The sequence below is a fragment of the Peromyscus maniculatus genome, chromosome 7 (assembly GCF_049852395.1).
Source record: "Peromyscus maniculatus bairdii isolate BWxNUB_F1_BW_parent chromosome 7, HU_Pman_BW_mat_3.1, whole genome shotgun sequence".
NCBI classification, from domain to species: Eukaryota; Metazoa; Chordata; class Mammalia; order Rodentia; family Cricetidae; genus Peromyscus; species Peromyscus maniculatus.
Genome location: NC_134858.1, coordinates 72,372,714 through 72,394,123, shown reverse-complemented (window position 1 = coordinate 72,394,123; position 21,410 = coordinate 72,372,714). Strand labels below are relative to the sequence as shown.

At 52.3% G+C, this 21,410-nt stretch overlaps 2 protein-coding genes and 1 long non-coding RNA gene across 4 annotated transcripts in view; 1 reads left to right on the top strand and 2 right to left on the bottom strand.

Annotated features, from left to right (window-relative positions):
* Nucleotides 1-3,456, bottom strand: part of Onecut1 (one cut homeobox 1) — a 36,816-nt gene extending 33,360 nt beyond the window's left edge. For both annotated transcript variants that reach the window (XM_015992588.3, XM_006973758.4), the window contains exon 1: nt 2,352-3,456. In XM_015992588.3, the coding sequence (XP_015848074.1) occupies nt 2,352-3,456 (1,105 nt within the window). The remainder of the gene's footprint in view (nt 1-2,351) is intronic.
* On the top strand, nt 2,562-11,003 carry LOC143274284 (uncharacterized). The gene is made up of 4 exons (XM_076576692.1): nt 2,562-2,691; nt 3,421-3,575; nt 6,469-6,557; nt 8,146-11,003. The coding sequence occupies exons 2-4, from the start codon at nt 3,437-3,439 to the stop codon at nt 8,218-8,220; spliced, it is 303 nt and encodes a 100-aa protein (XP_076432807.1). The 5' UTR covers nt 2,562-2,691; nt 3,421-3,436; the 3' UTR covers nt 8,221-11,003.
* A 1,989-nt stretch (nt 11,004-12,992) lies between these two features.
* LOC107400793 (uncharacterized) lies at nt 12,993-17,408 on the bottom strand. The gene is made up of 3 exons (XR_006074210.2): nt 16,773-17,408; nt 16,531-16,610; nt 12,993-14,966 (listed from the first exon to the last, which is right to left on the bottom strand). It is a non-coding gene; the product is annotated as an uncharacterized LOC107400793 (long non-coding RNA).
* Nucleotides 17,409-21,410: the final 4,002 nt, after the last annotated feature.

Genomic DNA, 21,410 nt, shown 5'->3' with positions numbered 1-21,410 from the left:
GTTGTTCTTTAGTGACTCAAAAACAGACTGTGACTTTCGAGGCAGAATGGATGGTTCTGGGTTCCTTGCATGAGCACCTCGCCCCCTCACTGAAGACTTAGGCCCGATCCTTCTCACTCTTTGATGTTACAGAAACAAGAATGAAAGGTGGTGCTCTGCTCGCTCTGCCTCAGGACACCCAGTGTCCTTGGGTTTGGTGTCTGCTGGGGCCTCCTATTTTCCACATATTCTAGGAAAAGGCCACATGCTTGGAGCCAAGAGTAACAAACAGAGCTAGCCACTGGGACCTAGTGTACAGACACCCTTTGATGACCTCCTGGGTCCCGTGAGCACCTGCTCAGCACCCAACTCGTGCCTTTGGTGTGCAGGTTCTAGAACTCGGCCTTCATTCTCAGGGCTCCCCAGTACCAAGCACCCCCCATCCCCAGCTCAGTTTTCTTATCTGGAGGTCAGAGGGTAGACAGGCTAGGTTTCCAGGACTAGGTAGGTACTCAGCTCAGCTCAGGACCTATCCGTTCTTCCTTCCAGGGTGTGACAGAAAGACTATGTGGAGTGTCCCTGATGTCTGGAGTGTCTTCACCAAGTGGTGGGATGGGACTTTCCGTGAGGGAGTACGCTTTTTATCCACACTTCCCGTGCCCCACACTGGCTAGCCTCAGAGCCCTACCTGCCTGGAAGTTCCGGAGCACTGGCTTCAAGCGAAGGTGTTGGTGCTATGGAAGGTTCTGAAGGTGGAGCAGTTGGGAGAGCAGCAAAAATCAGCTGCCCCGCGGGGAATCAATGAGCCCAGCAGGGGCTCCACCGCTACATAATAAAGTCATAGTGGAACCGTGAGGCTTAGGCGCGGCATTCGGTCGGCCCAGGTCCCCTTGTCCTTCGCCTCACCGGAATCCTGGGCGCACTAACCCAAGCCTGCCTTGAGAACTTTAGAGCCAAGGACTGAGTGAGCTAAGCCGGAAATTCTGGGCGGTCAGAGGCTGAAGCAGGGTGGCACCTACCACCAAAGGCCTCTAGAGCCCAGATGCAGGGAACACTAGGGTAGCCTCGCGGGCTAGGATCCCAGGCTCGCCCGCACCTGCCTCTTCCCCGCTTCTCATTGGCAGGCACCGGGTAGGGGGAGGGGGGTTTGGCCTCATGCTTTGATTTTAGTCCGTGAAACGGCTCAGTGCCCTCGGCTCAGAGCGGATTGACTGTCTCTCATTCTCTAGGGACGAATTAATGGAGAACGATCAGTTAATTAACAAACCCTGATTCCAGCGTTTACCTTTCCCTTCACCAAGACTCAGACCTGGGCTCAGGGCTCAGAGGAGGCTGTGTGTGGCTTGAGGCGGGGGGTGGGGAGTGGGGGGACGCGGACACAGGAGTCAATCAACGCGGCAACCTCCACCCAGGTCTCAGGAACACAGTCTGCCCCTAGGCTGCCCTCTTCTCGCGTCTTCAAGGGTCGCCGACTGTGTCTGAATCCCTGGTGCGGTTCATCATCTGGGCTCAGCTGTCCACTAGGTCTCTTCGTCCACTAGAGGAGTCAGGCCTGGCGCTTGCACTTGGCAGCTGAGACTTTCAGCGCTCAAACATCAAACAGCCTGCTAGGGGTTTTGAACTTGCTGATTGGGGGGGGGGGCATTTACACACTCCTACCCAGTAGCACCGAGATTTAGATGAAAAAAAAAAATCACGAAAACGAAAAAGCGAGTTGTCAGCGGTGGTCCTTGGGCTCAACCGGGAGGTTCCTGGGGACCTGGTCACTGTTTGTCTCTGTCCCTCTCCTTTCCACGGCCGCAGCGCATGTGTGGAAACCCTTCCAAACCAGCCCGTCATGCACACATCGCCTGCAGGTTTGGAATCTGCACACACCCTATCGAAGTGCGGTTCCCCGGACGCGCGGCGCCAATACAACGGGGGGCAAGAGCGGGTCGCCGCGGCCAGCTCAGTCAAATACTGATTGGTAGCTTGAGTAGTGCCAGCCCCGCGCCGGGTATGTGCAGTGAGCAACCGGACCCAGTTTTAGGCATTCTTCGTCCCTTCCCAAACCCCCTGTGTTCCGCTGAGAACCACACACCCAGTGTCCCACCAGGTTCCAAGAAGTCTCTCTCGGCCTGCGGCTCAAAACCCTGTAGTTCTGTCCCCGAGCACAAATGCGACCTCCAAGTCACGGAGGCCGCCTTGTTCAGTCTTCGAAGCCTCCCACAGCCCAATGCAGTGAGCTCCCGAAGGAGAAGGTCGGCTGCCTAAGCCGGCTCTTCCAGGTCTAGGGAAGAAAGGGGAGGCGGAGCGGGACGAAGCGCGCCCAGCCTTCTCTCATTCCCTCCCACCTTCAATCCCTTATCTCGCCCACGCGCCCATCGGCTCACCTGCTAAGCGGAGCGCGGACATGCGCTGGAACTCCGGCTCCTGCAGCCACTTCCACATTCTCCGGAAGGTCTCCCGGCCGGACTTGAGTTTGCTCCAGGGCTTGGGGTTTCGCAGCAGGTCCGAAAGGGTCCCCTGGGAACGGCAGAGCACCCTCTGCGCGAAGATGGCCTGTGGGATGCTGTAACGTTTGAGCTCGGTGGTGATACGCTGCGCCACCTCTTTGGTATTGATCTCTTCCATCTGCCCTGAATTACTTCCATTGCTGACCTGCGAGCCGGTCACCGAAGGGTTGGGCTCCCGGGCTGTGCTCAGGAGCTGTCCGTGGCCCTGGGCATTCAGGTGGGCATGGGGATGGTGCGGAGGAAGGCCGTTGATGGGCACCATGCCGGCCGAGGTGGGCGTGAGGTGCTGCTCTCCGTGGCGACCGAGCATGGCAGGGTGGTGGGCTTCAAAGCCATTTGGGGTGAGCATCTTGTCGGTGGGCATAGCCGCTCCAGGATGAGCATAGTGGGGAAGCCCTTGCTGGGAGTTGTGAATGCTGCCCAGACCGGAGCCAGAGAGGGGCGAGAGGCTCTGGCCCATGCTAGCCACGTCCTTGTGGTAGGGGGTATAGAGGTTATTCATGGAGGCCAGCCCGCGTTCATCCCGCATAAGTGTGAAACTACCGCTCACGTTGCCCGCCAGGCGCTGGTGGTGGTGTGGGTGGTGGTGGTGATGGTGGTGGTGATGGTGGTGAGGGAACTTGTCGGACACGGTGGAGATGGGCGGCAGCGGCTGCAGAGGGGTTAAGGTGGTGTAGGTGGTCGGCATGCTCATACCTGGGGGAGTTTCACAGGCCATGGTCATGGTGGGGTGCAGGGGGCCAGCCAGGCTGTGCTCAGGGGCGCGGTGGTGGTGGTGGTAATCGCTGCCTCCGCTGCCGCCGTCCAGCAGGGACGCCATGCCCATGGAACGCGGGTGCGCGGGAGGCAGGTGGCTGCCGCGGTGCCCCACGGAGCTGCGCGCGTGAGGGCTGCCGCCCAGCAGGTCGGCAGGGGCGGGCACCGGCTCATGGCTCACCCCGTGCAGCTCGCCGATCGCCTCCATGGTCAGCTGCGCGTTCATCGTGATGCGGGCGAGCGGGCTGCAACATCGATGTGGCCGGGCAGAGGCGGCGAGGGGCGCACGGAGTCCAGTCTTCACATCGGCAGCCGCCGGCGACTGTGGCCTTTCTTCCTCTCACGGTGGGGAGCTGTGTGTCTCTCGCTCTTTCTCTGTGTGTCTCGCGTTCTCTCTTGCTCCCACCTTCCCCTCTGCTTGCTTTTTTTTTTTTTTTTTTTAATATTAATTTCCAAAAAGGATCCGCGCTGTTGGGAGAGCGCGGTGCCCCTAGCCCGCCCAGCCCGGCCCCCCTCACGCCCCTCTCTTTCTTAGAATCGTGCTGACCCCGGCTCCCTTGACGCGGCCCGTGCGCCTGCCGCGGCTGCTGCTTGCCCGGCGCGCCGCCCACCAGCTCGAGCCATGGCTCGGTTACTGTTGCAGACTGTGGCCGCGATTCGGTAGCCGCCGCCGCTGCCGCTGCCCGCCCTCACGCCCGCCGGGCGCAGCGCGCATGCGCGCTCCCAGGCCCCGCCCCCTCGGTCCCAGTGCACGGGCTCCGTGACGTCCCAGTACAAATGAACCCGGGTTGGCGGGGGGCGGGGGGGGGGTCGAGGTGGGGGGAGAGAAAGAGCTTTCGAGGCGGCGCCGGATGGCCCCGGGGCGGTGCGCACGTGCACGGGACGCGCGCAGAGCGCGACCTGGAGCCGCTGCCACTGTCCCGGGAGGCTTGGCTTCCTCCCCCTGGTCTTCCTCACTGCCTTCCCCTCTCTTCCCAGCCCGACTCTCTTGCCTAGCTTCTGTCACTGTGGACCAGTTAGGTGAGAGAGTTAAAGCCCCTGGGTCTGAGTGGCTGTTTCCCGGTGCAGGTTACCCGCGAGGAGCCGGGGTGGCGTGGGGGCTGTGCCATGGCCCTCGCCCACTGGGCTTTATTCCCTGGAGGGTCGCTGGAGGTCATTCTCCAACCTTAAATGCCTGGCCTACGGGGCCTGGGAGGTGTATACTTTGAAGCCTGTGTTAGCGAGGCCGCTGTTGAATCGGCGCCTACGATCCTCCCCGGTACTCCTAGATCCATCTTTCCCCATCCGAGCCATGGGCAGAGGAGCACTCAGTGCCTTGAGTCCGGATCGAGGCCACACCCCGCTGTTCCAGACTTCAGAGGAGGTCTTCCACTATGCTCCCTATTAAGGCGGCTTTCCACTTCGGTTAAGCCTGCTGGGGGGGGGGGTCGTAAGGGGAACAGCAGAGAGTGCCTGGATGGGCTCCCCGGTTAACATCGGGGGCCGGTCTCTTAGTTACTCCATAGCCTTCCCAGAAGAGCACCTAGAGGCTGCTGCTGCTCCGAAGGAGTACCCACGCAGGCAGAGAGCACGTGGCCGCGCGGGTCTCCGCTTGGCCCGCAGGGACGCCTTCCTCTTCCCGGCGTCCCTGCAAGAAGCCTCCAGATTTGAAAATCAATTCAGCTCTGGGCATAATTGCGCCCTTGTCACAGTCACGCTCCAATCCGGAATTGAACCCGGGCCTTCAGCCTGGTGGGGACGCGTGGGGAGGCCCCCAGTGTGGGACACACACCCGGCCGCCACATGCCGCGGCTTTCTTTTATTTACAAAAGAAAGAAAGAAAAAAGTCCGTAACAAAAGGCAGAGCCTTGTCTGCTTAGGTGCTTTTATCCCTTGGAGAAAGGACAGATGTGCCCATTGTCAAACCCTTGGCAGTTACGGCCGGGTCAGCGCCGAGCCTCAGCCCGGGGCTAGCGGTGTTCACAATAAGGATAGCCTCGAAGCTGGGCTTCCAGGGTTCAGTCACTGAACAAAGTGTCTGAGGCCTGCTAGTCGCCAAACACAGAGCCCACCACCGCCCGTGTTTCCTTCCCCAGAACCATTTTTCAGAGAGGCTAGGATTGAGTCGTGGTGGTGGTGGGGGTCTGTGAGAAAAGTTTGGTGGGGTGAACCCTGGGGACGAAATCCCATCAGCTAAGGCACAAACGAACTCATCTCTGAGCCCAGGTCCCTGCCACCAACAGAGCAAGATCACTCCAGGTCAGTCAAGGTCAGTGGGTACACTAAGACTTCGTAGAAAGCTAGGCTCCGGGACTGACTGAATCTTCTGGGTCTCATCATCAGAAAGGCCCCCATCCTACCCAAATAACTGCTGTAGATCCTACTTCCTGCCCACTTGGTCATGGCCGTTTAGGAATCTGGAGCACTTCCCCCAGGAAAAAGTATTTTTTGGGTGGGGGGCGGGGGAGTCCACTGGCCAAAACCAAAACTACACTAATTTAATTTATTATCATCTCTTCAGACACATTCAAGCATAAAATATTTTCTGTCTAGCGAATCAGCTTCAGAAGGCAAATCCACCGTTCCTTTCTTATTCTTGAACGCCTTTCCCCCTCTCCTATAAGACCACAGGGTGAGTTAAAGCAATCCATGCTCAACTGTTTCTGCCACCGTATTTTAATCCCACTGAAATAATTGATCTGTCCTTACGATCCTCTCTTCTTGAAAGACCGCTCATTTAAAAAGTGAAAGAAATCAGTACACAAGTTGTTCGTGGTGTTCCTCCCCGACTCCACTGGAGACTGGGAAGACCTCCTTCGTGGAGACTCCTGGCTGAGGCCTTGGAGCCCATGCGGGAAGAAGGGTGGGATCGAGGGAGCTCACCTCTGCCCACGCACCAAAGGGGCTTTGTCAAAACGTGGCTTGTTTCAGCTTCGGTTCCCAAAGGAGAAAGGAAGTTCTGGAAGGATCTTTTGGCCTTGTTCACTTCAGTGTTTGACCCCCCCCCAAAGAACCCACTCTTGCATGGCAGTAGGACTTGGTTCACGAATCTTCCTCTTTCTCCTCCTCTATTTCACACCTTTTATTGCACGGTTTTCCTGTAGTTGGTGAGTCAGAAGCAAGGTGTTTTTGACCTCTCAGCAGCATTTCCTGTCACCGACTATGGAGTGTAGAAAGGAAGTCCCCCACCCCTCTGGCCTCTGAGGGATTGTCAAATGCTAGGAGACTGGGGTTATCTTTTGTTATCTTGTCTTCTTAGAGTTCCCAGCACAAAGCTTGGCTCCCTTAGGTGTACTCCAAGGGAAGAGAGAATTAGAGTCTGTGGAAGAATGCCTTGAAACTGGAGAGGTAAGTGTGTGAGGTGGAGGGAAGAGTTATATTTAACAGCTTTGGTTCTAAGCAACTGCAGGACAATTAAAGAAAAAAAAATGTCAAAAGCGGTATTAAAATATGTGTTTTAAAAAATGGGTAAAAGGCTCGACTCGATGCTTGTTATGGTATTTTCGTATTGGAAATGAGCTTGTGTGCTTCTGGGGATTGAACCTAGGGCCTTGAGCTAGGCAAAGACTCTATTATTGATGTTTATTTTGTAAATGTCTCAAGTGTCTGGGAGTGGGTGGGTAAATGAAATGTGTCCTCTGCTAAACAGGCTTCAGTTTGCAAGGAAACATCATCAGACTCGGGGAAAAGGCCATTCTTGTGAATGCTGGCCACACAAGGTTCTCTAAGAATGGTCCGTGTGATTCAGAGTCAATGGCTTAGTTTTCTTTGTGAGCAGTAGAGATGTAACATATGGACCATTCAAAAGAAATGTTTCTAGGCTCTCGGGGGCCATCAGGTGCTCGGTTCTCATTTGGTATCTGGCAGTCCTGGGGTTCAGCAAATGTCCCTACCTAGGACTTCAGGGAGAGAGACCCTTACCCTCAGCTTCTGAAGCCCTCCAGCCTTTCTGAAGCGTGCAGGGGCTAGCATGAAACTCCCAGGGAGGGACATGTGGGTGGATTCTGGCTACAGCAGAATCCTTGATAAATGGGGTGAAGGATTTGATTCTAGTGACTTCCAACAGGGTTCTACTGTCTTCCTCTGGAGTCTTTCCGTCTCTGGAGAAAATTTATTCAGAAAATTGCTGTTGGCGCTTAGAATAGACAAGAATTTTAGAACAGGTGGTCTGATGGTGCATTATTGAAAAAAATTAAAACAACAAATTAATTCCCAGTTCCATTCGACGTGACACCATTTCCCAACCCCTTCCTCTGGTCAAAAGGGGAGGAGGAATAGTGTCTTCTCATTCGGGTGGGGCTTCTAATGCCCCATTTTCAAACTTTGTGCCTGTATTTTGTGCCTATATAGTTTTCATTCCTCTGTCTGGCTAACCTCCCTCTTCCTTTTCCTTCCTAAATATTGTTTTGCGCATGAAAATGATTTTAAACCGAGCACTTTTGCACCACCCTTTCTTTTATCTCCTATCCCCCACTATATTCCTCAAGAAGATGCCTGCAGAAGGGCGGTCAGCCCCCTCTGACCCCCACCTAACTCCAGGAACTGCTTGGAGCCGCCTCGGTGGCGGTGGGAGAACTGACCACGCAGAGAGCATCTCTGGCTACTTCCTGGGCAAGGAAGAAAACTGCCTGTTCTCCTGGGACCCTGGGTGAACTACCGACGGAATCTTCTGGGTTGAAACTCTTTCTGGGGGTCGCCTGCTTTGGGTGTCACAGAGGCTGTGGGACTAAGGGAGAGGCTTCTAGCTCCAGGGTGGCGGGTGGCAGAGCCCAGTGCCGGTCAAGATTAGCCTTCTGTAGAGTCTGACCTTCAGTGGATTTTTTTTTCTCTTGGTTAGAATTTTATGTTAACGGAGAGAGGTACCCTGCCCAAGGTGGTGACTCAGGAGCCAGTGAATTTCCCAGATTTGGGGCAGCGGTGAATACTCTTTTTCCAGTCCTTGTCCTCTGGAGGTCTGCGATGGATTAGCAGTGGCCGTCTGGTGGTGGAGAGTGTCCACACTGGGAATTGAAAGGAAGGGGTGAGAGTGAGGACCCTCATGTTGGTGCCATTCAAAGCAACTCAAAGTAAGGAAAACTCAGAGGGGTGGACGGAGGGCCAGTTGTACTAACGCGATGCTCTCTAGTACTTCTCCGACGTGGGAGATCATTAAAGAGCAGAAGTCACCAGCCACCATCCGGCCGAGAGCCCCAGATGCACAGGGCTTAGACCAGCCAACCTACCCCAAGCCGGGGGCCCGACGCACGCACGCCCACTTGGCGAACTCCACCGTCGCCCGGCAACGCCGCCGACGCAGGCCCAGAACAGCTGCACTTGGGAAGGAGGAAAACTCTTTAAACAAATCATTTTGGTGTCTAATCAATTAGTGTTTGCGAAGTCAAGTACCATAGATTTAACAGAATAATCGTTACTGCCCTTGTCTTTATATGACCCGCAGACACCTAGAAGATTTAAAAATAAAACGCAGGTGTTCTGAGCGCCTGCCCTCTTCCCTGCATCTCCCTCCTCTGCCTGCTCTGCGGGGTTTGGATTTTGCTTTTTCCAAGCTGGGGGACTCATATTTTACTTTTCCCTTCACTTCCCATACTTCACCTCCCTCCACGCCCCCTCCCCATTTCCGACCCGGCCGGCCTTTCACAAATCAGCCACCTTATCTCTCGGTCGGTCCCCACCCTCGGTCTCAGACCCAGAGGCTCTGTGTCCTGGCCCTTTAGTAGGATTATGGAGTGGACTAGAGTCCCCCGCCCCACCCCAACCTCCAGACCTTGGCTTTCACGCGCCTTTCAGAACCTGTCCAAGACACAAGGGGTCTCGTGCTTGACCTCCAGTTTCTATGGAGTTAGGGAAAAGACCTTGGCCCCATAAATACAACCCGTTGGTCCCCCCCACCTGTGTGTGTGTGTGTGTGTGTGTGTGTGTGTGTGTGTGTGTGTGTGACGCTAAAAGGAAAAAAGGAAGAGTACAAAAGCTTTGGTCCATATCCCATCATCACCCGACTGGGAAGAAAAGTGTGTCAGCCGGCGGGATTGAAGAACCAAGCCAGAGGTTTGCCATGATACAGGGGACTGTCGGATGCAGGCTTCTCTAGGCCCGGCCCATCCCACGGTCTATGAGTCTGCCTGTAGGGTCTCCAGACTCTTGCGCCCGGCCCAGTCTTTCACAGATTTCACATGCATGGTTCCATTTGTGTGTGTTAGTGGTGTGTGTGTGTGTGTGTGCGTGTGTAAGTGTATGTGTAACTGGGTGAATTCACTAACGCTTTGCTACTGGAGTCCCCATGCATGAGATGAGGTCTCAGACGGTTGAAGGGATGTCAGTAGGGTCCAGAGACATAGAGGTGGGGGTGTGGGAATACGGACGTGTAGGTAAGAAACTTTGGAAGACCCAGGCAGCCCTGACACCTGATGCACCTGGTTTGCGGTTTTGTTAAATTAGAGGCTGCAGTAACTCTACAAGGAGAGGGTGGATGGGAGGTGGAACTGTAGGTGAATCTACCTTACTAGCCCCTCCAGTTCCAGATGCCCCCAGACTTTGCTCCAGAGTGTTCCCACCTCGCTGGAACTGCCTGGCGCCCCAGTTTCCAACATCACCGGAGAAACCTTCCTCTCAGCAATAGATGATTATAATGTGCTTGACTAATGCCCGTATTTTCCTGTTTAACATACATTAATCCAAGTAACAAAAAATCAATATTGCTAACAACATGGCAAACAAATCCTAGTCCATCTCGCACAAAAACCTCAGATTTTTCAATCACTCCTACCCCCTTGAATTTGTTAACCTCTGGGGATACCAGTAGCTCCTGACTACTGTGAAAATCAGCCCTAACTTTTCAAAAGCCTGCTCTCTAAAATTCCATTCTCCCCCAACTCTTTTTATCATGGGGTATGTGTGTGCAGAGGCACCATGACACTCTATGTCCAAGCCACCTCTCTTCTGGGGTCATTTCAGAACCTCGAGTTCTCTTAAACCTGTCACACTTGCTGTCACACTGGGCACCAGCAAATGCCTAAGGTCACCGGACAATATTTTGGGTTTTCTTTTTCTCTCAGGGACAAAACCCCATATGCAGTAGATTCCAACATTTTCCCAGCGTAGGGGATCCCACACTTTGGTCTTCTCCCGTTTTGTGCCTGCCCTAGCTATCCGAATCTAATGTTAGCTGGTGGTTCTTGTTGGAAGCTTATTGTAATTATTATTTTAAAAAACTGGTGTTTTCCACCTGGAAGAAACAAACCAGAGGGGCCGGCTAATGAAGGAACTTAGGTTTGCAAAACACCGTAAATAATTTATTATTGTATTTCAAGGGAAAAAATAGCTTTCTTAAATCATCCCCGCAATATAAATGGTAGACTTACAGTATGGTCCTGGTAAGTCTAAATTTTTAAAGGAGCAATATTCAAAGAGACATAGATGTCTGTATTAATTATTTATTCGCCGGTGCCTTCCTTCGTTTCTGACTTATTATTAATTAGGCGCCTCTAGTCTTTCACAGAGCGCTCCACTGAGCCGGTTGCAGCTTTAAATATGAATTAAAAGCAAATCCAAGCTACTGTAATGCGAAAATTATTCCGTGTCTTGCATGGCAGAGATGAATAGCTGCGTGGATCAATACCGTGAAACTCGGCTCCCAACGACAAGGTTATTGATAGTTCGTAGTAATGACATTAATGATGGAAAAAGGGGAATAACCGCCCACCCTCCTTGGAAACTTTTTAGCCACTGAAACCCCGCAATAAAAATGGGAAGGGGGCAGGAATCGGTCTTAAGTGTAAGAAGAAAATTATTTATGAAACCCGGATAAACGACTTCGGAACCTTGATGCATTTGAACCTAAAGCTCTTGGCTTCTGGCGGCCCTGGCTCCAGCTGGGGAGACCGCGAAAACCCCAAGCCGTGGAGAGCTGGGGGGCCGGGTGCGCTACAGCAGCCTTAGCCTCCGGTGTGCAGCCCTTCTGCCCGGTTCCCCGCTGGGAGAGCCCTGTAGAGGCGCCGAAGACAGAAGCCTCTGGAAGTGGGTGGAAGCGGACTGGCGTGAGGTCGGTCCCCGCTGTCCGGGCGGCGACCGGAGGCCGAACCTTTGCGGTCCGGACTTTGGCCTGGGTTTTTTCCTCGGGTTGGCTTAGCCCCAGTCCCCGAAGAGGACTGCGGCCTCGAGGGGGGAGCCTGTTGGACAAGGCTGTCGCGCGCGCAGCTCGCCCCGGCCCGAGTGATGGGAAAACTGTTCGAGACCCCGCAGGAAGCTCAGGCCCCGCACCCCACCTCCCCTCCCCGCTACCCGCTGGGTTAACAGGGCCTCGGCCTGGCCTGCGGCTGCTCTGTAATGCCGGGCGCCCCAGGCATGCAGAGCAGGCAGGCTTGGGTCTTCACCCACGTCGGGTCCTCTGCGGTCACTGAGGCTGCCAGTCCCAGCATCGACCCCTCTCCCTGTCCCCTAGCCGAGGAGGCCACAGCGAGAGAGGACGCGTGCAGCGAGCGGGGATGCGAAAGGTTACATCCTGACCCTGCGGGGCTGCAGAAAAGGTCAGCGCCCTAGGGACGGTCGCAGGCCCCTGGTCCGCCCCCCTCCCCCGTAGGGCGCTCAGCCGCCCGGTCCCCTCCCCCAAGCACGAGGACCCGCCTCTGGGGGCGGAGGTCGTGGTGACCCTGACAGCTACGTGAAGGGCTGTGTGTGCCCTGGACGCCGGTCGCTGCCGGCAAGCAGGCCTGCCCACGGTCCTGACGCGCGTCCTGAGAAGTGTTTTGGGTTAGAGTCGATAGTTGGGACGTTTGCTCTGGCCCCGAAAGGGACGAGAGGACGTCCGTTGCTGGGAGAGTGGGGGCGACCACAGTTTCCCCCCCTTCAGAAAGATGGGTGATTTTGTATTTTTGTCTATTCGGTCCCCCTCTCTCTGTTTCCTCCCTTTCTCCTTTCCAACATCATCATTCTCTCATCCTTCTTATTCCTTACACCTCTCTCGTTTTTTTTTCCTTTCCTCCTCTACCCTCCCAACCCCAGTCTTACTCGGTGCTTCTAACCTCCTTCACTCGCCCCTCCTCTGGGGCCTGCTACAGGCCTTCCCTCTAGACCTTCCTAGGAAAGGAGCCAGTTACATTTAGTACCAACATCAAGGAATCCTGTTTTTGAAGGAGGAAGGGCAGGTGAGCGAAGGGACCACCTGCTCTTCTGTGGTCCCTTGCTGTTGCCCCTGAAGCTTCCCAGCTAGGTTTTGGCTACTGCCAAGGTTCATCTGGCTGGAGCCTGGACTGGTCGGGAAGAGTTGCCAGGGCCTCACAGTGCCTTGTCGACCTCCTGACACCGGCAAGACTTCTGCGTGCTGTGCTCGTTTTTCTTTCACTTTATTTTATTAATTAAAGGAGGAGATCAAAATGAATCTCAGAGGTCATAACCACTAAAATCACCAGTTGAGCCTTAGCTCTATTTCAGAACAAAAGGGTGGGTGGTTAAGCTGAAACCGGTCTCCAGATAGTTAGGACAAACCCAAACTTCCTGACACAGAGAAAAGTCCACGGTCAAATGAGTGTTTCAGAGAAGCACCCTCTGCACACGTGTGCGCGTGCACGCGCGCACACACACACATACACACACACACACACACACACACACACACACATTGGATACACCAGCCTCATCCCCAACAGGTCTACGAGCAACACCCCTCCACACACACACTGGACCCATGGGCCTCATCCCCATAAGGTCCACAAGCAATGAGTCTTCTCAGAAAGGAAACACAACAGACTGAAAAAGAAAAAAAAGAAAAGAAAAGAAACCCACACTTGATTCTGGAAAAAAATCAATATCAAAATTAGATTTATTGTCTGCTTATGCGATTAAAAATGACAAAGTGTTGGCTTTTATTTTCATAAAAAGACAGAAGGCTGAACAAAATAATTTACTATTGAGTTCTTTTTGTTTCATTTGCCTGGCAAAACCCTGAGGGGGCTGATCAGGCAGTTGGGAAGTGCAGTGTTGCAGTCAGGAGCCCCCTGAGGAGAGGCCAGGGCACCTTAACCTGGGGAGGTGATTGCTGCTATGCCGGCCAGAAGAAGAAATTTCCTAATTTCAGATCCGAAGCAACTGAGTCCAGCTGAGAAGTTCTCAACTCTGCTCCAAAGAAATGCTGGGTGACCCCAACATGACCTCAACCCCGGGTCTCAAGTCTTGTTTCCCAAGGTAACTTCCGGTTCAGGATGATCTCCTTTGCTTTTTCCAGACTCCACAGCTCCAGAGCTCAGCCAGCTACCTGTACAGGAACAATTGCATGAAGTCTGCCCCCCCCCTCCCCCCGCCCCGCCCCGTGTGTGTGTGTGTGTGTGTGTGTGTGTGTGTGTGTGTGTGTGTGTGTTGCTTTCAAAATGTTTGTTTTCCATACCAGCCTAGGCTAGTAGATCTTTTAACTGTGGCGGCTGGGAGTGTACTTGAGAAATATACTACCTTGGACATGCCATGCTTACATCAACAGCCAGGTTCTGTTTGTTTTTAAATGTTTTAAAAGGAAAACAAAAGAGCCCGCAATGTGTATCTCCTCTACACCCCCTAAATCCTCGAGCCGAGTGTCACAATCCACCGAGAGTCTCTTCATCTCTTCTCCACACTCTGTGTTGTCTGTGGTGCCCACTCCCACATTTTCATTGCCTTGTGCTGGAGCAACATGGCTTCTTGGACAGTGGCTTCACACACGTGTTTAACAGTGTCCGGGCCAGGTCCCTTGGCACCCTTAAATGCACCTTCAGGTTTTAAGGCAGCGCTCTTTGGAGGCGGCACATGCTGGGACTCATTTAGAAAATCTCTGATGGCTTCTTTTGGTTGTTCTGGAAACCAGCCTAGAGCGCTTAGCTGTGGGACTTGTAGAAATGAATGCCCTGCCAGCCACCTCTTCCGTGGACTCCCTGGGAGAGTCAGAGCTGAAGGAAGGAGATGGGCAGGCAGCCTTTGGCAGGTCAAGTCTTTGGGTCTCTTGCTTTGGGGCAGCATCAGCTCCTTGGATCTGGAAGGCAGATTCCACAACGGGGAGTCCTGAGGAACTCACCTGGCCTTTCCCACTGCCCTTCAAGGCCCTCTTCTTGGGCTCATTTCAGGAGCAACCTGGAGCTGTGAGTTCCAGGGTCCAAGATCAGGCATTCTCTAGGCACAGGCTTCTTCTTTACACAGTTGGACACTGTAGCAGGGACTCTTGTCGTGGAGGCTGGGTGCCCACCGCCAACCAGACTCAGATCTCAGATCGCTCCCCACTCTAACCACTCTGCAATGCTGTAGGGTCTTGAAAGAGTGGGAGGGGGTTGAAATGTAGGAAATGATATTCATGTATCAAAATCAAGATTTTTTGGTTGAGGAGGCATGCACGGTTCAAGGTTTCTTTAAGCATTCCCGCCTGGGTCTAGCTTTGACCAGAAGCCAGAGGAAAAATCTTCCATTGTCTCATTTTCTTCCCCAGACTGGCTAGAGCTGGAAAGAACGTGCCAAACGAATACCCAGCCTTCCAAGTAGGCAAATCTGTTCCAAAGGGGCTGACCTTTTGCCTGAATGGGGGCAAGGCCAGCAGAGTAAAAAGCAGGTTTCTATGCAAGCCCACGTGGCTCCATGTCACCAACACATGTCCATCAATTCCTGCAGGCCAGGGGCTGAATTTCCTCCATGTTTCCAGCCTTAGCTCTGAGCCCGGAGCTGCCAGGAGTTAGAGTTCTCTCTCCGATGAAAGCCATAGTCAATAGAATTCTGGGTATCAAATGAGCAATAATTTGCTGTGGCTACATGCTGGATAATGAAAGATGTTAGTGGGATCAATAAAAAATGAAAACACTTTTACTTACATCTTGAGTTACAGTTTTAGGAGAGGGAGAGAAGCAACCAGCCCAGCGCTGGTTCACTGTCTCCTAAGTCTGTCCCCAGAGTCAGGAGGCTTCTTCACCATCTAACTAGCTCTTCCTGACCCCCCGGAGCTTCGACTTTCTCCAGGGTTGACAGGAGAGTAGACTATTTGCATTAAATTAACTCCTCAGGAACCAGTAATAACTTAACTGCCAGGGCTTTCTTCCCCCTCAAAGGCAGAGATAAAATAGTTTCCCACCAGATCTAAAGGTCCCCTAATTGGTTGTAGTTTACTGAAAATGTATGCAAGTGTCTCAAAGTGAATTTGTCTTTTGACATCCTCGGAGCGCAGGCTTGACCAAGATGGCTACGAGCAGGCCCCTTGTCTGCGGTCAGACACACGGGGGCAAGACCACGTATCTAATTCCTTCGGCTTCGTTTTGTGTTGTGAGTAAAATCTAGAAATTTCAGTTTTTAAACCTGCTTCCCCCACAGATATTAATCGCTCACATCTTTTTCAGAGTTTCATTTGCTTTGTCCCATCTGCTTTTAATTTATGCTGGATTTGTTTGTCCCAACATGTTTGCTTTTCTTATTGTTCAATCTCAAACACACTTTTACTGTTTTGGTTGCTAAAGAATCGGCTAGGAAAAAAAATAGAGAAAACAGTCTACGTTTTTCAAAGATATCAAAACAAATAAACTGAGAAAAATACTCCGTGCGTTCTGCATAAAGCAGGCGCTCCGAAGCCCCCTGCCTGCTCTCAGCGCTGAAGTAATATGAGAAGAATATTTGAAAACGTGTTTGGCTATGTCTGCAGGTTTAAATAACCTACCGTTCCTCCCACTACTTTAAACGAAAAAACAAAACAAAACAAACAAAAAAAACAGAGCACAAATTTAGCCACTGTTGAAGTGAAAGAGATGGTATACCACAACCTTGAGTGTCAAGGTCAGCGGCCCGGTTGTCTTTAGAAGGGTTGGGTTAGATTCAGAGGAGCAACGGAGTAACCTGGGCAGTGTAGAAACGTCAACTAGACGTAGGGGAGAATAGACAGATTCCAGTCGGGGGGTTGCTCGGAGGAGTGGACCCTGCCCGCTCCATGTGTACAAAACGCACAAAGCAGGTGCGCGGGGCCGCGGCGCGCTGCTCCGGAGTAGATCCGCGCGCAAAGCTCAGCCGCGCGCTCGCGTGCCCGCCACCCGCGTTTACATCCCGCTCCTGGGCCAGCTCTCCGTTCTCATTTGCTGCTTTAAACTCGCGGGGAGGACCTGTTGTTACCCACGGTGGAGGGCAGGCGGGCTCTGGGAGGGGAGCACCCCTTTTTCCGCATCCCGGGCGTGACGCGGGCTCTGCCCTCCGTCCCCCACCCCACCCCAAACCCCGCTCCCACGCTTTATGCGTGGCCACGAGTTCAGCAGAGGACCCGCGTGGCACACCCTGGAGCACCTGGCTGCTCTGACTCCCCATTCTCGGTCCACCGCCGCGTGGACCTGAGAGGCTGGCTTACCGCGGAGGGCGAGTCCGTGCGCATTAACGGATTTCACCGCAGGTTGTTTCTGACGCGCGACCAGGTTTCAGCTTTGCCTCCTAAGAGAGAGGGAAACCCAAGTCAATTTGCATAATTTCAAATGAGAAACGAGGAAACGAGGAGCCCAGTTTTAAGCCCCGAATCTCACCCCTCCCCTATAAATCACCCCTCGCCCTCCCGGTGCAGAACCGGAAAAAGTAGCCAGTGTTCGTTGCAGGTACCTTTCATTGCGTTCATTTAAAAGACTGGGACGCAGCGGCCGCCACTTTCTCCAAAGCCAGGGGCCCGGCCGTTCTCAAGCTTGAGGATTCCTGCAGGGTCGAGGGTATTAGGGAAGCGGGCAAGAAAGCCCACGGACTCCCCATCAACACCCGGGGTCTGAGTCCCACTCAGAACCCCAAATCTCCTGCACTCCTTCGGCTTCGGCTTTGAGTCCCGGTAAAGATCAATTCCCTCCCTCGCGCGTTGGCTCTCTGGCTCACACGCGTTTGTAGCCGTAAATAAGCAGCTAATTCAGGAACCGAAGAGCGAGGGAAAAACCGGGAGAAAAGAGGTGACCCAGAACCCCAGCGCCGGTCTCGGCTCGCCCCGCGTCGAGCCGCTCCTTTTGCTCAGGCCAGCCGCGCATTTGGGGACGCAACTTGCATTTGAATAGCTGCCTGCGCTTGTTATGGACCCGAGAAAGCTCTGAAAGGGAATCACTATGCAAATTGTCCCAGTTACAATCGAAAGGTTCGATCTCCCGGAGCTGCCTGACGGAAGTTGATGTCAGCTATCTGTGCATTAGGCTTGCGTTACCGCCTTCTTAGGCCTGCTCGCCACCCCCGCTCGCTCCTGCCGGGAGGATTTTTTTTTTTTTTTTTTTGCTTATGTGTATATTTTCCCTGGTAATTAAAAAAAAAAAAGCGTTAAAAAGAGGTTGAAGGTGGTTGTCTAGCTGGCTCAGTCCTGGGAGTCCCAGGGGCACCCCAGGGAGGTGTGGCGATTGGGCCCCTCCTTTTTTTTCTTTTCTTTCCTTTCCTTGCCCCCCCCTCCATTTTTCCCCCTGCAGGTGTTAATAGTGTGCCTGAAATCAAACATTTAGAAACACACACACACACACACACACACACACACACACACACACACACACACACTTAAAGAGCTTTGCAGGACCAGGAGGTGGAGGGGTGGTGGTGGCTGGGCTGCCTGTCTGCCTCCGCCAGTCTGCTTTATCCTACAATGCAGGCTGCAGATCAATACCCGCTTGCTGTAATCCCAGTAATTGTAGGGCTCGCAGCTTTTATTTTAAAGAAATAGGACACTGGGACGCGGGCGGGCGGCAGAGGCTCTGGGGTAGGGTTGTGGTGCCTCCAGGAGTCTTTGGGGGATATCTATATCTATATCTATCTATCTATCTATCTATCTATCTATCTATCTATCTATCTATCTATCTCCTATCTATCTATCTATCTATCTATCTATCTATCTATCTATCTATCTATCTATCTATCTATCCATCTCTGTAAAACCAGGGATCCCGAGAGCTCTCCACAGTAGGGTGGTAGCAGCCCCTGAGCAGCACTCAGGACTTGCCAGGCCCTCCTGGTTTCTGTCTGGGAAAGGCAAATCTGGAGGTAGGTTCAGCAGAGCAGGCCGCTCAGGGCCAGCCCTTCTGCAGACTTGGTCCCTGCGGAGTGCGGTAGGCCTGAGCCTCTTGGCCCTGGGAGCTGAGTCTGGGGTGCACACGTGTCAGATCTTGTCTACAGAGGCCCCAGGACGCCAGACTTTGGCCTAGACATGGAGGGTCAGAAGCCCAACCAGTACTGGACTGCGTGGAGCTTTTCCCTTGGCAGGCAGACAGGGGCGCTAGGACCCGGTGAAGCGGCCCCTGAGGCCGCGGCCTCCTCCTGGAGCCCGGCAGGGCAGCGTGTGCAGCCGCTGAGACCCACCCGGAGCCCCCAGGCCCCGCGGGCCGCAGGCCGCCTTGGCTGCCCACCCCCTGGCAGGCAGGCAGAACCCAAGCAAGGCCGCCCCGGCCTGAGCCCCTCTGCTGGCCGGCGTAGCTTCTGGCGCCCCCGAAAATGACCATCTGTCATTCAATTAAGGTTTCAGGGCAGCTGATGGGGGAGCGAGGGTCAGCGACCCCAGGACAAAACGGCCTGCTGCCTCGGATAGGAGAAGTTCAAATGTTAAACGCAGAACATTGTGTCCTGTCCTGGTCGCGGCCCCCACCGGGCCGCAGGTCCGGCCTGTGGACAGCAGTGAGGTGAAGGGCAGCGGTCATTAGACTTAGGTTTCAGCTCTGGGCCGGGGCCCTTCTGTTGGGCTATTTCGACCAGAGAACCTTTAACCCTTTCCCGCCAGCCCTCCCCCTAGGGTAGGACAGATTGTGGAGAGAGAGACAGATGTAGTCCTATAAAGGGATCTGCTCACTAATCTGTAGGAAGTGCAAACGACATACCTAGAAGACAGACCAACATTCACTAAAGCAGACTAACTCGAGGCCCTCCCTAAAGTCTTTTTTTTTTTTTTTTTAATTTTCGTTTTAGGGAAGGGATATATCTATTAAATGACTGTGGTCCTGTCAGACCACTGTGTGTGTGTGTGTGTGTGTGTGTGTGTGTGTGTGTGTGCAAAAAATTGCAGACTTCCTTTTGAATGGTGCTTACCCATACATGGATGAGTGATGAGCTTCAGCTAGCCAGACAGCTCCTTCTGGTGAAGGGGTCTACCGTACAACGGGTCTTCTTTATACTTGAAAATACCTCAGTTGCCTTTCTTGTTCTAGACTTCCCCACAATTAAATGAGATAAGAAGGGGCTGGAGAGCTAGCTCAGCACTTAAGAACACTTGCTGCTCTTACAGAATACCCAAGTAAGGTGGCTCACAACTTCTATAGCTCCAGCTCCAGGGGATCTGATGCCCCCTACTGGCTTTCTTAGACACCTACACTCACATGCACATACACAAACAGACACATAAAGAAAAATAAATTCTATTTGTTAAAGATGAGATAAATAATATAATTGTTATTCTTCATAAGAATAATACACATTAGACATCCAGAAGCCATGGGCATTTAGGCATTCACATTTGTTTCACCACACAGGATTCGGGAGAAGCAGTTACTTACTTAGCAGATGCACTGGAAGATCCAATTATTCCTCTTAATTACTAACCATGAAGCCTGAAAACAGCTCTGTTATCAAGGTACCAGTGCAAGGTGTAGCAATATCTAGGTCCTTCTGCAGCCTGGCTAGCAATAGAGGATGCCTAGGACTTCTGCCTCTAGTGCCCCGTTGTCCACATGAAATCTAGCCTCTACTTTTTGGAAGTAAAACTATCAAGTAATCAATTAATCAATCAGACATTCAGCATGGACGTACCCTAGCAAATTTTTCATTAGGTAATAATGAATAATGCATGGCACTCCACTATATTGACTGTGGTAAATGATTTAAGGTAAGGTGCTGCAACAAGTACCTTTAAATAAAATCAAAATAAAAAGTTTACCACAATCATAATCAAGTGTTCGGTCATCTTCCTATTGACCCACATAGCATCTTTCTTCAGGGACATTTGGAGTTATTTCTTTCCCCCCTTACAAACAGACCAGAACAAATTGATGAATTGAGCTTTCACTATGCTAATTTAGATATTATAAATATTTAATTAACATCTCTAATAGCCAGTCATAGAGGGCCTCCGATCTTCTTTACAGTCTTAGTAATCTAAAGTAAAAGCTTTCCCCATTAATAGCCTGACGCCACCCTAGCTGCTTCCTTTCTAAGAAGGCTCTGTTTAGCCTAAAGGAGAGGGTAAAGGAAGTACTCTTCACCAGGCAGGGGCTTATTCCAGCTTGCAGAGGATCCCAAGGACAATGTCCGTTCTGCACAAATTCGACCTTGTCTAGTTTTTGCATGAGGCTGCTCTAAGAATAGGGCAGATAGTTTCATTCCATTTTCAAGGCAAGCCAATCACTTGAGGTTGTACTAGGATGTGTATTTTACTATATGCATTCATTTAAATTTTATGTATTTATTCATATTTATATATGCAAGTTAATTTTTTTTGCCTGTGGAAATATATCTGTATTATACATGAGCATGGTGCCCATGGAGGTCAAAAGAGGGTGTTGTTGGATCCCATGGGATTGGATTTACGGAAGCTTATAAGTCACTGCGCAGGTGTTGGGAATGAACCTTGGTCTTCTCCAAGATCAGGAAGTGCTCTAGCGCTAGCGATACCTCCAGTGCCCTGTATGCATTTTAGCAAGGAATATCCTGAAGTAGATTACAGATCATGTGTGACAAACTTCCCAGGATGAAATATGCTAGTCTTTTCAGTGGAGAGTGGTATTAAAAAGAAATCTGAACCCCTAAGGATCCAAGTTGAGGTCCAATGGCACTCACTCGAAGTAGGGCTCTTGGGTAAGTCTTTCCTACGTGCCTTACTTTTTCTCCTTTCAAATAGAGATGGTTAGGGCTGGAGAGATGGTGGTTCAGTGGTTGAGAGCTCTTGCTGATCTTCCAGAGGGCTGGAGTTCAGGTCTCGGCATCTTTGTTGGACAGATCACAATGACCTGGAACTCGAGCTCTAGGGAATCCCATTCCACATTTCGGCCTCCCAGAAGCACTTTACAGTTTCAAATGGTGATTGACTTATCAGTCTTTTGTTTCTGTGATGCAAAGCAGGGAGAAACTAGAAGGCTTCATCTGACTGGCAGGCAGCACAAAACCAGGTACCAGAATAGAGGCATGTAGAATGTCGCTTCTAGCCACCGAACCGTCCTTACACAACGGCCCCATGTGGTTTAGTTTGTTTGTTTGTTTGCTTTTTGTTTTTTAAGACAGGGTTTCTCTGTGTAGCTTTGGTGC

Excerpts from the sequence above, each read along its gene's own strand:
- LOC143274284 (XM_076576692.1), top strand. The coding sequence starts at position 3,437 with ATGGTCAGCTGCGCGTTCATCGTGATGCGGGCGAGCGGGCTGCAACAT. Across the intron at positions 3,576-6,468 it reads TGGCCTTTCTTCCTCTCACG|AGTTCCCAGCACAAAGCTTG; the intron begins GTGGGGAGCTGT and ends TTGTCTTCTTAG. Across the intron at positions 6,558-8,145 it reads AATGCCTTGAAACTGGAGAG|TCCTTGTCCTCTGGAGGTCT; the intron begins GTAAGTGTGTGA and ends CTCTTTTTCCAG.